Source organism: Pelecanus crispus, chromosome 4, assembly GCF_030463565.1.
Source record: "Pelecanus crispus isolate bPelCri1 chromosome 4, bPelCri1.pri, whole genome shotgun sequence".
NCBI classification, from domain to species: Eukaryota; Metazoa; Chordata; class Aves; order Pelecaniformes; family Pelecanidae; genus Pelecanus; species Pelecanus crispus.
The window spans coordinates 429,549-444,850 of record NC_134646.1 but is presented as its reverse complement, the minus strand read 5'-3'; the positions used below and the strand labels follow the sequence as shown (position 1 = coordinate 444,850).

The 15,302-nt window shown below is 42.1% G+C and overlaps 1 protein-coding gene across 2 annotated transcripts in view; it reads right to left on the bottom strand.

Annotated features, from left to right (window-relative positions):
* ANTXR2 (ANTXR cell adhesion molecule 2) overlaps positions 1-15,302 on the bottom strand; it is a 116,445-nt gene that overhangs the window by 80,793 nt on the left and 20,350 nt on the right. For both annotated transcript variants that reach the window (XM_075708909.1, XM_075708910.1), the window contains exons 8-9: positions 5,310-5,370; positions 4,090-4,185 (exon numbers count right to left, since the gene is read on the bottom strand). In XM_075708909.1, the coding sequence (XP_075565024.1) occupies positions 4,090-4,185; positions 5,310-5,370 (157 nt within the window). The remainder of the gene's footprint in view (positions 1-4,089; positions 4,186-5,309; positions 5,371-15,302) is intronic.

The window sequence follows — 15,302 nt, the reverse complement described above, 5'->3', positions numbered from 1 at the left end:
ACTTATAAAGCACCTACGTGTAGAGCGCCGTGTCCAGGACAGCGCTCCTCTTGCGCAGTTGTGAAAAGGCAAGGAGGGAGCTCTTTTACCTCATGCGTTTGGTAAGCTTGGAGAAATTCTGCTCCTGCGTGCAGACCCATCTCAAACCTCCCCACGGTAGGACTGTTAATTTCTGTACTGGAGCCGCTCCTACAAGCGTGGACTATTTCCTGATTTAGGGGTGAGAGCAGATAAAAGATCTGCCAGATAAACTGGGAGATTACTCTGTCCTGCATTTATGGAACTGGCAGACACACAAGTAGTTCAGGGGCAGCTGAAGGAGGAGCTGTTAGCATAAATGAGCTTTTCTTGTGTGCTATAATCTGCACTGACTGCTTGGCCTAGATTTGGGGCTAGTTGTGAGGTGGGGAAGAGGGATTAGCACATAGCCATATGTTTTTGTCTTAATGGTATGTTTCATAGATTATTTTTCTATCCCACAGCTACATTTGGCAGGTTTCCTTTCTAGCATTTGGTAATGGTTCTTTATAAATGCAAAAAGAGAAATACGCCAAATGCATCTTTGAAAACCAGAACAACTGACAAAATAACGGTTTGCTCCGAGGCTGGTCCCAAAGCGGAGCCCAGGCTATCAGTAAGGGGAACTCGGAAGTACATCCTCATGCAAGTACCCTCCGTTATGCCTTCAAACGGTGAGGGTTCCGCTGAGGGACTGCCAGATTTTCGTAGACAATGCAATGACACAGGAACAATTTTCCTTTTCTTGGGACCACCTCCTTCCTGCTACTGCTCAAAGCACCCTTTCTATCCGTCTGTCCATCCTAGCTCTGCTGTCCTCTTTTAGGTTTCCTCTGAGACAAAAGCGCTTGGAGCCCAGCGCAGAGCTGTAGAGAATGAGCTTGCGTATTGGGGGACGGATCACATAAAATTTCCCGATTTCCTTCCTGTATCACTCCCTAAACATTCACTGTTGTCCGTTGCTGAAGACAAGAACCTGCGTGAGTTTTAGCAGGCCTCTGGTGAGACCCCATACAGCAGACTGTGCTTTGACGCTGCAATGTTTAATAAATACATCACTGTGCTGTTCCCCTCCCTTTGTGTGCTTTAGTGCACCCTTTCCTGAAGCCAAGGGGAAAAAAAAAAAAAAAAAAGCAGCAGCCCAGAGTTCTAATGGGAAATTCTCACATCAGATGCTAGCAAGTATTTAGGGGCTTCATCCTGTCGAAGTATAGTTATTTCTACCATGGCAAAGCAGACTTAGACATGCCATACAGCTATAAAAGACTGAACAATCAGAGAACTGAAGAAACCAGAGTCAGAAAACATTTCAGAAGATCCTTTAAAGAAGGCAACATGCTTCAGACATTCTTCAGTGACACTCGTCTGTTAAAAGGCTTTCTAGATAACCCACTCCAGGCCTGAGAAATATTTACAGTGAGAAGCATTCTCCTAATACCTCAGCTAGACCTCCTGCAGAAATTGAAGCCTGTTGCCTCCTGTTCTCTTTTCAGTGGATTGGGAGAGCCCAGCTCATTATTTTCAGCAGCCCATACTTCACAACTACTTTGGCCATTCTTCCTTTCCTGTACATGTACTAAACTGAACTTTCCTGTCCTTCCCTACAGCTTGTGTTCTGGACTTCTGCCCATCCTTGCCAGCTTCCTCTGGACACTCTCCACAGTGGATTCATCCCCCACTTGTCGCATGGAGCACATAAAAATCCAAGTTCCTGGGAGCTATTGTTGGCAGCACAGCCCATCCCTGAAATGGAACAGCACCGCAACCTGCCAATCGTTAAGCCCCATAAGCCTATTTGGTGTATGCTGCTAGCATTGCTACTAAATAATACCAAAACTTTTAGTATGATAGTAGCACCTGCCAGCAGGACAGAGGACGTTTACGTTTGTGATGCTTATGGAAAATGGCTAAATCCTGCCTTAACTCTCATATTCTATAGGTCTTTATCTCCATCAGTATGTTAATGCACTCTCCATCAGAAGATCTTGCATGGTACGAACGGCACTACGAATATAACCATATTGATGCAAGCCTCAAAACACTCGTGTGAAGAAGGTATGTGCAATTGCTTAAATTTCTCAAATGGACAGACTAGGTTGTAGAGAAGGGCCTGCTCACAGTAAACAAGAAGTCAGGAGCAAAGCAGGAATAGAACTGAGGAGTCCTGATGACTTGCAAACCAGCCACTTAAATTGAAATTTAAGTTCTAATGATCTTCAGGTCATGTAACTGATGTCTCAACTATTTACCCTAGATAGTGTGAAATTAATTTTATTCACCTGGAACTAGTCTGTTGCCCCACTTCTCCAAGAAAGAAAGGTACACCATGATAAATACACAACTGCAGCAGCGATTTTGCCGTGCTGTAAAGACTAGCTCTATGAGGCTAATGTATGCAACAAGTTTAAATAAGCAAGCTATAGTTTAATGTGGGAACAAAGCTGACAATTTCAATGGAAACTGAAGGGAAATTTATACAAGCAGAATTTATTTACATGGGTTGCCTTTATCCAGAACTACTGTGCTATTCTGTTTTTCTTGCAAATGATTTTAGATATTTAACAGGCAGGAGAGATTGGCAGCCTGCTCAAGTATATATGATATCCAGAGTAAGGAAGAAAATGTACTGGAAACACATGTTCAATTGGGTAGGAATTTAAGACGGGCTAATACAAAAATCAGACAGTAGGCAGGGAAAAAATGAGTTTGGGTTTTTTTTATACAGGGCTGTTTTTGGTCATTTTCCAGTCTGGCTGGCTTCTAAGGGATACTGCTTAGAGCAAGAAGTTGGATGTACTCATACGAGCCGTCCACTCTAGTTTCTGGATGCAAAAAATGGCAGAGGTTTCCATTAATGGCAGTTTTTCCACCATCATCTACCTTGTGCCAGTTCAGGGAACAGAGCAGCACAAGGAGACTTATCCAAATTCCGGCATGACTTCTCATCTCCCCTGCTGCAAGTTAATGCCCTGAGCAAGAGAAGACCGAGTCCTGAATGTTTTGCTGAAAATTAAATTCTCCATGAGCATACTTAATCAGAGAGCAGGAAGAAAACAGTCTGTGCTACTTCTCAATTACTTATAGAACTTTTCTAACTTCTGCAGCATTCCACTCGGAAAAATTTCCCCAGTGACACTTGTAGTTTGATAAAGGAATAACAATAAACAATAATAAAGGATTGTAACATCTGGCCAATGGGGAGTACTAATAAAAACAAAAAAACACCCCTACCTGTACCCCCACCCCCCCACCCCCCAAAAAACCCAAAAAAACAAACAACACAGATAAAGCTACAGGGAAGGTGCCTGTACAAGATGCTATGGTCACTCTGTCTGAAACGGAATTCAGTTCCACAGGTCAGGAAACTAGAGTCAAGCTAGAGATCTGGTTGCAGTGAGACCCACTCCTGCAGCAGAGAGCTGCTTGGGACACAGAGTTGATGAAACATGTCAAAATCCAGGGCCAAAATAGTACCAGCTGTTCTGACTTGGCCTTATTCTATGCTGTTGCAGGAGCTCCAGGAAGAGGACTGACTCCATGTCACGGAGGGGCACCCATGCCCTGCCAAGCCCCTGAAGCAAACAGCACAATTGCTATACATCTGGTACGGCAGACGAATTGGGCAGAGATGCTCCAAGATAACAAGGTAAGTGCACCTTGGAAAATAGTGCCTTTGGGAATCATGATGAGAGCCTATGTGTTGGCCTGGGTTTTCTTACAAGGAGGGGCACTTGGTCGGTACACTCTGTGGTCACTTTTTTTTTTTGTCAGCAAACATCTGCTTACTTGAACATCAGGAGCCAGACAGTTATCACCATGTTAATTCACACAGCCAGCCGGGCTGTCAAACACCACTCACAGTTCACAGCTAATGGCAATTGGTAGTAAATTCAAACCACTGATCAAGATGTGGAATAACTTGCATGCTCTTCCTAATCCTCAGAGCTTTCCTGTTTTCCCCCCTCTTCAATATTTTTCTCTTTTGATTTTAATTAAATGAGGTAACGAGAAGCAAAATAAATCACTTATTAGGAAACATAAAGGCAGATCATCTCGAACTTCAATACTTACGAATTGTAGTTCCATTCACTTGATAGGTACAAGTAACGCCGTCGGTCTTCCCACCAAGGGTTAAGCCACTTCCCCTAAGAACAACTTGAAACTCCTCTGCAGAGAAAAGGAAAAACCCCAAAACACCAATCTTTAGTGCATTGCAATAAGTTAGACACAGAGTAATTTCAATACAGCCTGCAATAAATGAAGCACAACATAGTAATGATTAAAACTTACTCAGGTCTCCTTTTTAATTGACCCCTGGTACTGCATTCTTCAGTTAGGTCACTATAGGAGAAATAAAGATTTGTTCCCAAATCTTTACCACTGAGGCAGCCCTATTAAAATGGGAGTTAATTCTGACTATCAACAGGATCTGGGGCTCAGTGCACAGTAAGAAAACAGTTTCTCGGTGAATACTCTGATAAATGAAAAATCTGGGTCTCGTAACAAGACGACTCCCCAAACCTGGATCAGGTGCCAGATGAAGAAAACATTTCTCCTTAGTATTATTCCTCTGGAAGTTTTACTAAGGGCCATGCTATTTGTGAATTGTGCATAGGAGGAGTGAAAACAGTTTGTTTACCAAGGTCACTGATTTCATTGAGATGATCCATCTTTTTGCAAAAACAGTAAAATAAGGAGTTTTTGCAACTACCATATTTTGACTAGTCTCCCAATATGTGTGGACTGTGAAACCCAGAAAGAAGATAAGCCCTTCAAATTTTTTACAACAATACTACTTAATAAATGTTTTACCACTTGCTGCACAAAAATGCAGTCAAATGCTGTACTGCTTACACTCCACTGATTTGGGGCATGGCACTAGAAATATTGTCATGAATTTCTACGAATGTATGTTATCAGGATTCTCAGAACTTAACTCTGTGACCACAGGTAAAACAGTATGGCAGTGTTACAGAGTAAGTACCGTTACTCTGAATATGAGGGCACGTGCAGAGCACGACTAAAGGGAGAGGGGCAGATACATAAGTCTCAAACTCTTACATGCATTACCTAAAGTATGCAAGTAGGCCCTGCAAGACAGCTCCTCTGAGGAGAAAAATGAGTCTACGGAGAAGGATCTGATCTTTCTTAAACTCCTTTTTTTTTTTTTTTTTTTTTTTTTTAGGTAGGGATGTTTTATTCTAGAAACCTGTGGGGTTTTCCTTCAGGTCAAATAGGAAAATCACACTCCTATAACAATTGAATATTATTTTAAAATTATGGAAACTTACCTCCCACACAGACACTGGATGGTTCCAAATATAAAATCTCAGTGCAAGATTGCTTCAAAACCTATTGCAAAGAAGGAAACTAGTCATAAATAAGTTTGAGTGCTATTTCAGTGAGAAATATTATTTTAAAACAAACGCTTGTCCCTAGAAGATACACAAGCACAGCTATAGGTTCGATTTCCCTAAGTGTGAATTTGTAGGACATTGCCTTGACCATGTAAAACTTCTGCAAGCCTGCACAGTCAAGTCTCCTAAGAGTTCATAAGACTTGGATTAGTTTGTTAAATCCGGGACAGTCTTCAAAACATAATGATGTCTGATTTTGGTCTTCAAATTTCTGTCCAGATCCCTAACCTAATTTTCCATGAACCCCAATCCTAATGTTTAAGCCAAAAATTAGTCACAAGGAGCCTGATCCAAAACCTAATCCAGTCAAAAGCAGTCTTTGAGCAATCTGTGGGTCAAGCCAAGTGCACGTTATTCCAAGCGCTGGCATCCTGCCCTCTGTAAAGGAGAGCAGGAATGCACAGTGTTCTGGACTGCGCTGCCGTATGTCGGGATGGGGTTTTTTTACTGCGGTACCGGTCGGCCTGCTTTGATTCTCCACCCAATCAGGGAATATTCTTCCAAAAGGCTGGGATAAAACAATACTCCTACAGGTGACGTAGAAATACGAGGGATGGAACGTAAGAGAAAGGACGAACTAGACACCTTTGACAGATTTGTACTTGCAAAGGTCGCAGACACTACCCTTACTTTCAGACAAGTGACATTTCACCATTTACAAATACATCAAGTGATCAAGTCATCCATGGTCACTTAAGCAGAGGCATAAATAACCCCCAGGTGTTGATTACTGCAGACCCCTTCATTTTCTGTTCAAAACCAGAGCATCTCGGAAGGAATGGGTCAAGATTGTCTGAGTACAACTGTTGCTGGATTCTAACTGTGAAACCATACTTTCCTCCCACTGCTAGGATCAAAGTCCCACAGCAGGGCCCCATCTCTTAATTGTTATTGTTGTCCAGGACGGAGATGTGATACCTATCACAGAAATGTTAATCCCCCTCTCTAAGCAGATAACAAGATTTCTGCTAACTCAAGGGGAGTGAGTCTCTTAAAGCTTGTGGGGTAAAAATGTACACAAACAATCCAGAATTTAACTTCCTTCTACCTTCACATGATAATGACTGATTCTCCCCAATGGTTTTTAATTTTCCTCTCACTTGGAAAAGTTTCATGATGTCTTTATATAGCTTTCCCTGTAGTAAGTGGTATATTCTTAGCAGGCGTTCATGTATAATACTAGATAGCATCGATTCAGGTCCTTGTAATCATGTTCATAGTAGAAAGTCCTGATACTGTCCCCTCTCCACCTCCATTTGCCGAAACTGTGCCTGCTCCCGAGCTGGCCTAACTGTCAGTAAATGTGTCTTACTCTTAACTCCTTTTTCCTTCCTTTAAATATGTCTTCCCCCCCCCGAATATGTTGCTACATATTCAGGCCCAGAAGAAACAATAACATATTTGTCATTGCTATGACAAAAAGCATGCCAAGCTCAAAGAAAAAGAATAGCCTGCCTCATTTAACACTTCCGTATCGCCTATCTCCCCACTAACTGTTGTGCACAAATTGTTGTCTTAGTGCTTCAAAACCCATATATAAACATCAAGTAATACTTAAAAAAACAGAGACCTTGCAGGCATATACATTTGGATAAGACACAGCAATAGATATGTTTGGAAAGAATGTAGCTTGAAGTTCAGTGCAAGTCGACAAGTTTATATTAGCTGAGGATCTCATCTCGCTTCCAAAAAAGGACTTAGCTTTTTGATTCCTATTTCAGTGTAGAGAGGGGAAGTGTTTATGTAGGTTGTTTTTTGTTTCGGTTTGGGTTGGGGGGGTATTTTGTGCAAGATAAACTACAGAAAGAATCAAGTATTTTATTCCTTTACTGTAAAAACATGTTCTGTTTTTTCTCCTCTGAAGAGATTGAGTTAGATGAATAGTGCAATTTAAGTTAACGAGACTATAGACCTCCTTTAATATGAAAGTACAGATCTAGCAGTCGCCAGTATCAAAGCCCACTGAATTCATTAATTTTGATTTTAGAGCAGCACTATACAGACAGGGAGAAACCTTCCAACCCCTCTCCCGTCCCCATTTGCCCACTTTCAGATGAAGCAGAGCCACATAATGAATTGGAGGGGGTGGGGAGAGGGAAAAACAATGATGGACATAATCTGTCTTTCCTTGGTAAGTAGTATTTCTGTAATTGCACTGTATCTGATAGTGATTTTTCTACCACCGTATTTCCAAATGCAATATAAAAGAGGAAAAGAACCTACTTGGGCAGTGTAACTCCCTATGGATTTAATAATAAACTGGGAGGCGGGGGGAGAACAACCCCAACTGAGATAAAATATGGCCTAGATGAAATGATCACAATCCACCAACAAAAGCAAATTTCATTATAGGGTTCAGGATACACTTATTTCCCAGATGGCAGCATGGAATTCATATTTATACATGTAGATGTGCTGCTATTGACATAAAGCAGGACAATATTGGGTTTTAATACTGTTCCTAGAAATAAACTATTGCTTTGACATTAATTTTTCATCATTTTAATCACTGCTCTTCTCCACTTGGTTTGAGAAAGCTGTACTGTTCAGAGATCCTCAGTCTCTTTGCAAGGGTGGTGGCCTAAGGCTGTCATTTTCACCCAAACAAAGCTTATATAATGGGGAAAAAAAAACCAAACTGTGTGAAGATATTAAAGGTTGTTTTTCTAAGTTTAACTAGTTCTTTTCCATCCTTCAAAAAGCTTCTTGATAGTCCATGCTTAAAAAAAAAATATAATGGTATGGAAATCTGCCTGGTCCCTGAAAATCCTTCCCTTAAACAACAATCATCAAGTAACCTTAAGAAGCAGAAATAAAAGAAACCTTGTAAAGAATTGACTAGAATCAGGCAGAACTAACCTAAAAGCATATAGATACCTCTTTGCTCCATCTTTTATGTTCTGGGTTCTTCTCAACCCTCCCTCTAAGCAATGTCAAAACAATAAACAGAAGTGAATTTTCCATCAATTAAGTAAATATCAAAGCATTCTTGCAGAGGGTCAAATCCCATTAACTGTACCAAGCATAATCAGTTTGAATGGTTGGGCTTACAAGGATATGGTAACTAGCATTTAGCTGTCACAATAGAAAACCTGAAAATATATCCAAAGACAGTAATCACGGCTTGTTCTTTCACATGTCGGAGAGGAGAATATATTTTAGCATTCTTAAAAGGATGTATAGAAACTTGTGGCCTTTCTTTACTCTTTTCTTGCTCTGGCTCACACCCTTTTCTATCTGTTTGAATCTTTTTTTTCCTCACTCTTTCCATGCAAGCTGTTCCTTCCAAGCTAGCACAGTGCACTCCAATAAGAAGCTCATCTTCTTTAGCAGGAATGTTGTGAAGGCATCTTACCCATTCTGCCTTATGATCCATGTTCATTATTTAATACGCCTTCATATCTCTAGACCATGGTTGTTCCTGTTTCACCCTTTCTAGTACCCCTGTGGAATGATCTTTCAGCAACAGCTGAGGGAGGGAGGGATTTTCCGAGGCGCATGCTAATTGTCACAGTTCCCCTTTTCAAGATGTTGGTGCCTTATTGTACGGTTGAAAGGGGTAAGCACTGGGCTCATGCACAGTGTGTGGGAGCCCTCACATGCTGCTCAAATCTAGCGTCATTGCTGGGGCTTCTGCAGCCCAAGAGAGGGATTTGACCAGTCTCAACAATAACAGCTTTTAATGGAGCTCAGTTGCGTGTTACGGAAGCACATGTAACAATGGCAATGCACAAACCAAAGCGTGCATATAATTTCACCTCCATTCTCCCCCACCCCTGCCCTTTAAACCCCCTTTAAATGTAAAACTAACTTTAAACTATCTTGCTGTGGAAACCTGGGCTGCGAAGTCAGCATGATGGAAATGAACTCTATGAAAATCTGTACCATGCTCCCGCTTTCCCAGTTCAGGATAATCAAAGAGAATGATCTGGCATTGCAAACTGATTATTTAGAAACCTACTGCCCACAAGAATAGCTGAAATAATCGCTATATAAGGCCATTCTTGGATAGCATAGTTAAACACTCTGCTGACCTAAAATAAATTCAAGTAAGACTATAAATTGCCTTAGTTTAACAGCATGCAGGGAGAGATTCAGAGAGTTGATGTCATCCATTTCATTTCCAGAGCACCACACCAAATATAGGGCTCTGTTCTCCCGGGGTTGCGAAGGCTTTCCTTCTAGTCGCCACCCTGAATGCTAGCTATCCCAGAAAGAAACATTTCCCCACAAACCAAAGTGCAAAATAGAGTTGAAACCTGTCAGCCTGTGTCTTGTAGTCTTACGGCTTCAGAAATGGAGAACTGTGGAGGAACTACAGGGTGATTCTTCCAAGTCAGAGATAGAACTGTGCTATGTGGAACTGCTTACAGCTGTGAACAAGCTGGGGCTAATCAAAGTGGAAAGGATCACATCAAAATCACAGCTGTGAGCTTGCCATTTTAACACTTGTTAGGAAGCACGTGGGGCTGCTGGAAAAAGAGAAGGCGGTAGAGTTCTGCTCTTCAAGGTAGTCAGCCTTTTGTACTTAAAGAAAATGAGATGTGAAATTTAGGCCCTAGACATCCTCTTGTTCAACAACAACAAAACAACAGACTGCTGAGGAAACCCTATTCTGTAGCTCCTTCATATACAGAATTTGTTACATCACTGCCATATTGTAGCAGCCGAGGATCTAAGATTAAAAAAACCTGTTGTTATGCTGTTTTCTACAAGCAGTTATTACAACAGCTACCTCGGTAACAAGCAGCATGAACGCAGCTTATGCTCGGTGCTGAAAACACCACCCGGCACAGCTTCTGAGGGTTGGCTGAAGGCAGAGGAGCCTCTGAGGCTTTCACATCTTATGGCTACTAAGTGAATGGCTACTGTACAGTTTCCATAGCATTTCTTTGTAATGAAAGTTAAGTGTTTTGGAATACTTCCGAGAACAGAAGTTACCAGAATAAAGGCATCTGAGATATCCCATGGGCACTCAAAAGCAAACTCACCCTCGATGTAAACTGGCTGACACACGCTGGGATTCTACTTGGGCAAACACGCTTTCCTTTTCTGAAAGGGTCACTCGTAAATCAGCTGCTGGACTGCCCAGTTTTGTCCGTGAGCCAGCTATCGCATTCCTTATCTGCATGTGTAACTTTAAGCATAAGAATATTCTGTTCAATACAGTGGGATGAGATCCTGGCTTACAGTTAAAGATGTCCCTTGCTGGGTCAAGGCTTTGATGTCCCATACAGAAAATTAGATTCCGCTTCCTTCCACAACAGTCCTGTGGAATCTGGCACGCATGCGGCTCTCGCAGGCTCTGCCCTTGAGACGAGTCTCTGTGTACTCATCTCTTACTGCCAAATGCTTTCTGTCGGCTCCCTAACAACAGCGAAGCATGCGGCAACCAGAACGGGAACTCTTTAGGTCCCGAACCAGCTAACTGGCATTCAGATTTTAAGTCCCATATAGTCCGATTGTCACTTATCTCCATCTCTCAAGCTATTTCAGATGCTTACAAACCACAGACGGTTTTGCGTTCGATATAAGTTTAATCTTCCTCAGGCACAAACAAGTACCCATGTAAATTTTTCTTAAAACAGTTGTAGAAAGTCCACCCGCTTTATCAACTTTTCAGTTTGGGACCGCTTTTCACCTAGCAAATTTTTTTTTCTAAGCAACCCGATTGTTAATCAGTACTTAAAATCCCTATCAATCCTTATCAGCAGCATGGATTTCTAGGCAATTCCCACTAGAATGTTCCCGAACGCTCGCATAAACTTCACAGCCCACTTCCTACATAAGCAGTTAAGCCTTTTTGTCATTAATAAAACATTTAATTCAATTAGAGATGTTTTACAGAAACATTGTCAGTTTCTGACCTGTAGGTGTCTGAATTGAAAAACAGAATCATGTTTTGTTAGATTTAAGCTGCAGAAACAATACACCTACGCAAATAATTACATTAGCATAGAAAAGGCAGATGTCCCTGCAGTAAATTGCAAAAAGGCAGCCAAATAGCTAGATGACATAAGGCCCACTAGTGCTTATAGTCTTTGCAAACTCCACCTCTGTTTATAAATTTTGCCTTGCAATAGATCTTGCCCTGCTTTATGCAAGCATTTCTTCCCACAGAAAACATGCCTTCTGCATCTTCCAGTACCTCTTTAACTTGTCACAGACTGGGCCCAGCTCTGCTTTGACTCACTTTTCACCCTTGCTACTGCCTCTTAAAAGTTCTCGGAATTTAAACCGTAAAGCAGCACGGCTCCTGCAGCTTTTTAAGCATTTTGACTACCATACGCTCAGAACAGCCTGTGGAAGAGAGCTGTACCATGCAGTACAGCGTTACATGCAGGCTAAAACAACAACTTCCCGTTCCAGCGCTTTTACAAAGTTCATGTTCCAAGAAATTGTGAGAACAATGCAGTAGTAACGACCCGTGAGCAACCTAACTGTACATCGACAATTAACAAAATACGCTAAGTGTCAATTTATTTCACAGTACCATTCGATTTTGCTTAGCCCCAGTATGCAGTTCAAAAGTTTTTGGCAGCAGTCAACACCATAAATCATAACTCGCATGGCATCTGTTCCTCCCCGGAACTGTACGCGGAGTTCAGGATTTGGGGCAGGTCGTCCAAGCACAGCTGGATTCTTTATTGAACCACCATAACAATTTTTAAGTCTACTGTTCTGAGACTAGAAAATGATATATGGATGTGTAAGGCGTTTGCTTCCTGGTAAAAAGATTAGTATAACCGCGAACTGCTGGAGGAAGAGAGCTCTTTGACACATTTTGATCAGGCCTGGCATGCTAATACCAACTGAGGATTTCCACAGTCACCGGTGGCCTTTACTCCCTACAGTTCAATTTCAAACATGCACCTCTGTTTACAATCATTGCTTGTTGGAAGCCAATCCCAAATCAGGCTGGCTTGACTCTTTACAGGGGAAAGCAGTATAGTTCTGTGAACAAAAGTGTACATCCTGTAATAAAACAAGTGCATCTAACTTGCTATTTCCAGAACCAAGTTTTAAAGAGGAAAAAAATATCCACCTTTAAAAAAAAATCTTATTTGCTATACTCATGTATGGCAAGACATGTGCAAAACATGCTGACAGTGCAATATAACCACTTCAACAGTCCGTGTGAAAAAACACACTTAGAGCAGTATTAGCTCCTGCTCACTGCACTGCGAGCTTGCGCCTGGAGCGCTGCTTATTGATATGCCGCCAGTCAGCCCTGTGCACGCTTGCTGCAAAATGCGTGCTGCGTGATCCAGAAAGATGGCAAAAGAGCACAAAAAAACCCCACCACCTTAAATGCTAGTCTAACAGCAAACTCAAGACAGTGGCTTTTCCGTGGACATTTCCACCCCCTTTTCCTTCCTCTCTCCCTTGCAAATGTGGGGTTCATCATTTTCTCTAGGGAGGCTATAAACACAACACCTAGTGAGCAAAATATAACCAGCCATAAGGCAAGCAGATCTAGAAGCTACGGTGAACTGCAAACATAATTAAAACTGGAGAAGCTATGTTTGTAGTGTGACACACAAAGAGGATGTGCTTTTCCTCACGTCCTGTGCCAAGCGCCTCTCGGTTAACCGTGAAACCTGCATCACCGAGAGCGGCACTTCCTTTAGTTCAGCCCTGGATCGAGGCGTAGTGCTGAACATGCTCAAGTTAGCTACCTACACCCTTTTGCTGTAATTAATTGTTACTGCAAAACGTGGCTACTTAATTGGATAAAATGTACTGAAAGAAGGAGGGCAGGAAGGGAAGATGGCACACGTTACAGCTAACTCAGAAAACGCTGCCTGAGAGGACCCTGATCACGTAAAAGCATTTGAAGCTGCCTTTAGCATTACTAGCCTCAGCCGGACCTGTGCACACAGGCAAAGCCTCTTTTGATTGTCAGCTGTAATGCTCAAGTTCCGCAGGCTGTTTCCTGATTAGGGATTGCCTACACCTTTTGGCTCCCACTAAGTGCTGACCAGGAATGCCACACACCTGTACCTCGGGGCTTGGGGAACAGCTATTTAAGCGGTAGGCAAGAGCAGAGCTGTTTGAGCGCTTGGGAGTAGCAGTGTGAGTAAGCAGGCTCTAGAAAGTGTGTGTCTGAGCTGCGTGAAGCTGGCTGCGCCTGTGCAACAACGCTCTGGTTAGTCTCTTCTCTGGTGAGTTAATACCTTCTTGAGCTTTGTCCCAGCCAGGGGCTGTAAACCTCCTCGGAAGGACGTGTAATGCAAGCAGTGCTGTACTATTGTTTGCTTTAGCCGTTTCCAGCTAGCCTGGCCCAGCAGCCTGGCTGGCCAGAGTGACTCAAGCAGAACCTATCAAAACGGAGGTCACACAGGCGCTTACTGCAGTTCCAAAAATCATTTTGCTTCATCTGTTCTGATTGGCTGAATTAGGACTGGGCTTAACCCGTGCTTCCATGTGTGTTTGTTTTTCTCTGAGTCATTTAGAAGTACTATTGGAAGCTTTCCTGTCCCCCCCCGGTAACTTAAAACTTTTTTCCCCCTGCTATTGCTGAGACAGTAAAAAGGAAATGAAAGTAAACCAGGAAATGTTTAATTGCTGTAATAGACTCATTTGCTATTTTTGGTCTAGAGAATGAAATGCTGATTGTCCATAGATCAGAATTTTTCATGCTGAATTCACTGAATCTTACAGCATGTAAATGCCACCGTGTGTGAAATCAGGGTGGTGCCAAATAGGCTGTACGTATGCTGGTATCGTTACCGGGTTCTCTCATTCATAAGTTGTTGCTTTATTTACCTGACCAGGAGTTGTGCCCCCTTATGCTGTGGTAGAGGTAGGCTTTAAAGATAGAGGCCTGGAGTAGGTCACAAGAGAAAATGAGTGTAAGTAGAGCCCTTGATTGCACTGATTACACGGGAGTGACCTTCATCGTACTCCGGATCTTTAAGTTAGAAGCACCTTTACAGCACACCTTAGGCTCTAAACAGGCCAGCTTCTCCATACAGCAACTAATGTTTGAAGTCCCTGAAGTTAATTGCTTGTTTCCAAAGTGATAGCTTCCATTTTTTCCAATGGTGTCACAAGGTTTAAGTCATTATACTCTGAACTTAATGAAAAGAGAGTATTAAAAAAAAAAAAAAACCACCACCACACCCCAAAACATGGGATCCATATGCAAAATGAAATTCCACACTGTATTTATGGGTCAGTCCCACATCACATGCCTCCACTGTGTTAAAGCAAGCCCTATCATTTCCCAGTTGTTTTTTTTTTTTTTTTTTCCCAGTACTGAACTGTGCAGAAAGCAGTGAAGCAACAGGACCACCTCACACTAGATGGGAGACAATCGAATCAACATAAGTTGGAATAAAACACACTCTTTTGTAGGAAAACACCATTTTGATGCTTCTCTCCAACAAAGTCACGGCAAAGGAACTACAGCAGTTAATACCTAATGGGATCTACATCTATCTGCTGCCAAACATCTGTGCTTTTAGCTACAGCTCACTGCCAATTTCAGCCTACTTCCTGACACTGCTCAGCAATGCTTTAGACAAAGAGCAAGGGTAAAAGGGGTGGGGGGAAGGTTGCCATCCCGTCCCCTATCTAAATGAAAAAAATCCCCGAGACATACGGTCTTGCGTAAAAACAACCATCGGAGAGAAGCCTGATGCGGTGTCAGGTTAGTGAGAATATTCTAATTACACAGTGTCTAAGCAGTACCTCATTTGCACTCACTGAGTAAACTAAATGTAGATGACAAAACTGGGGGTCATAAGAGATGTGTATTTTAACAGCATCAGAACCTTTACCCCCAAATTACTAAAAACAACCCTAAACCCATTACTTACGAAGTAATGTAAATAAGAATCAAAACAAACTGTTACTTTCCAT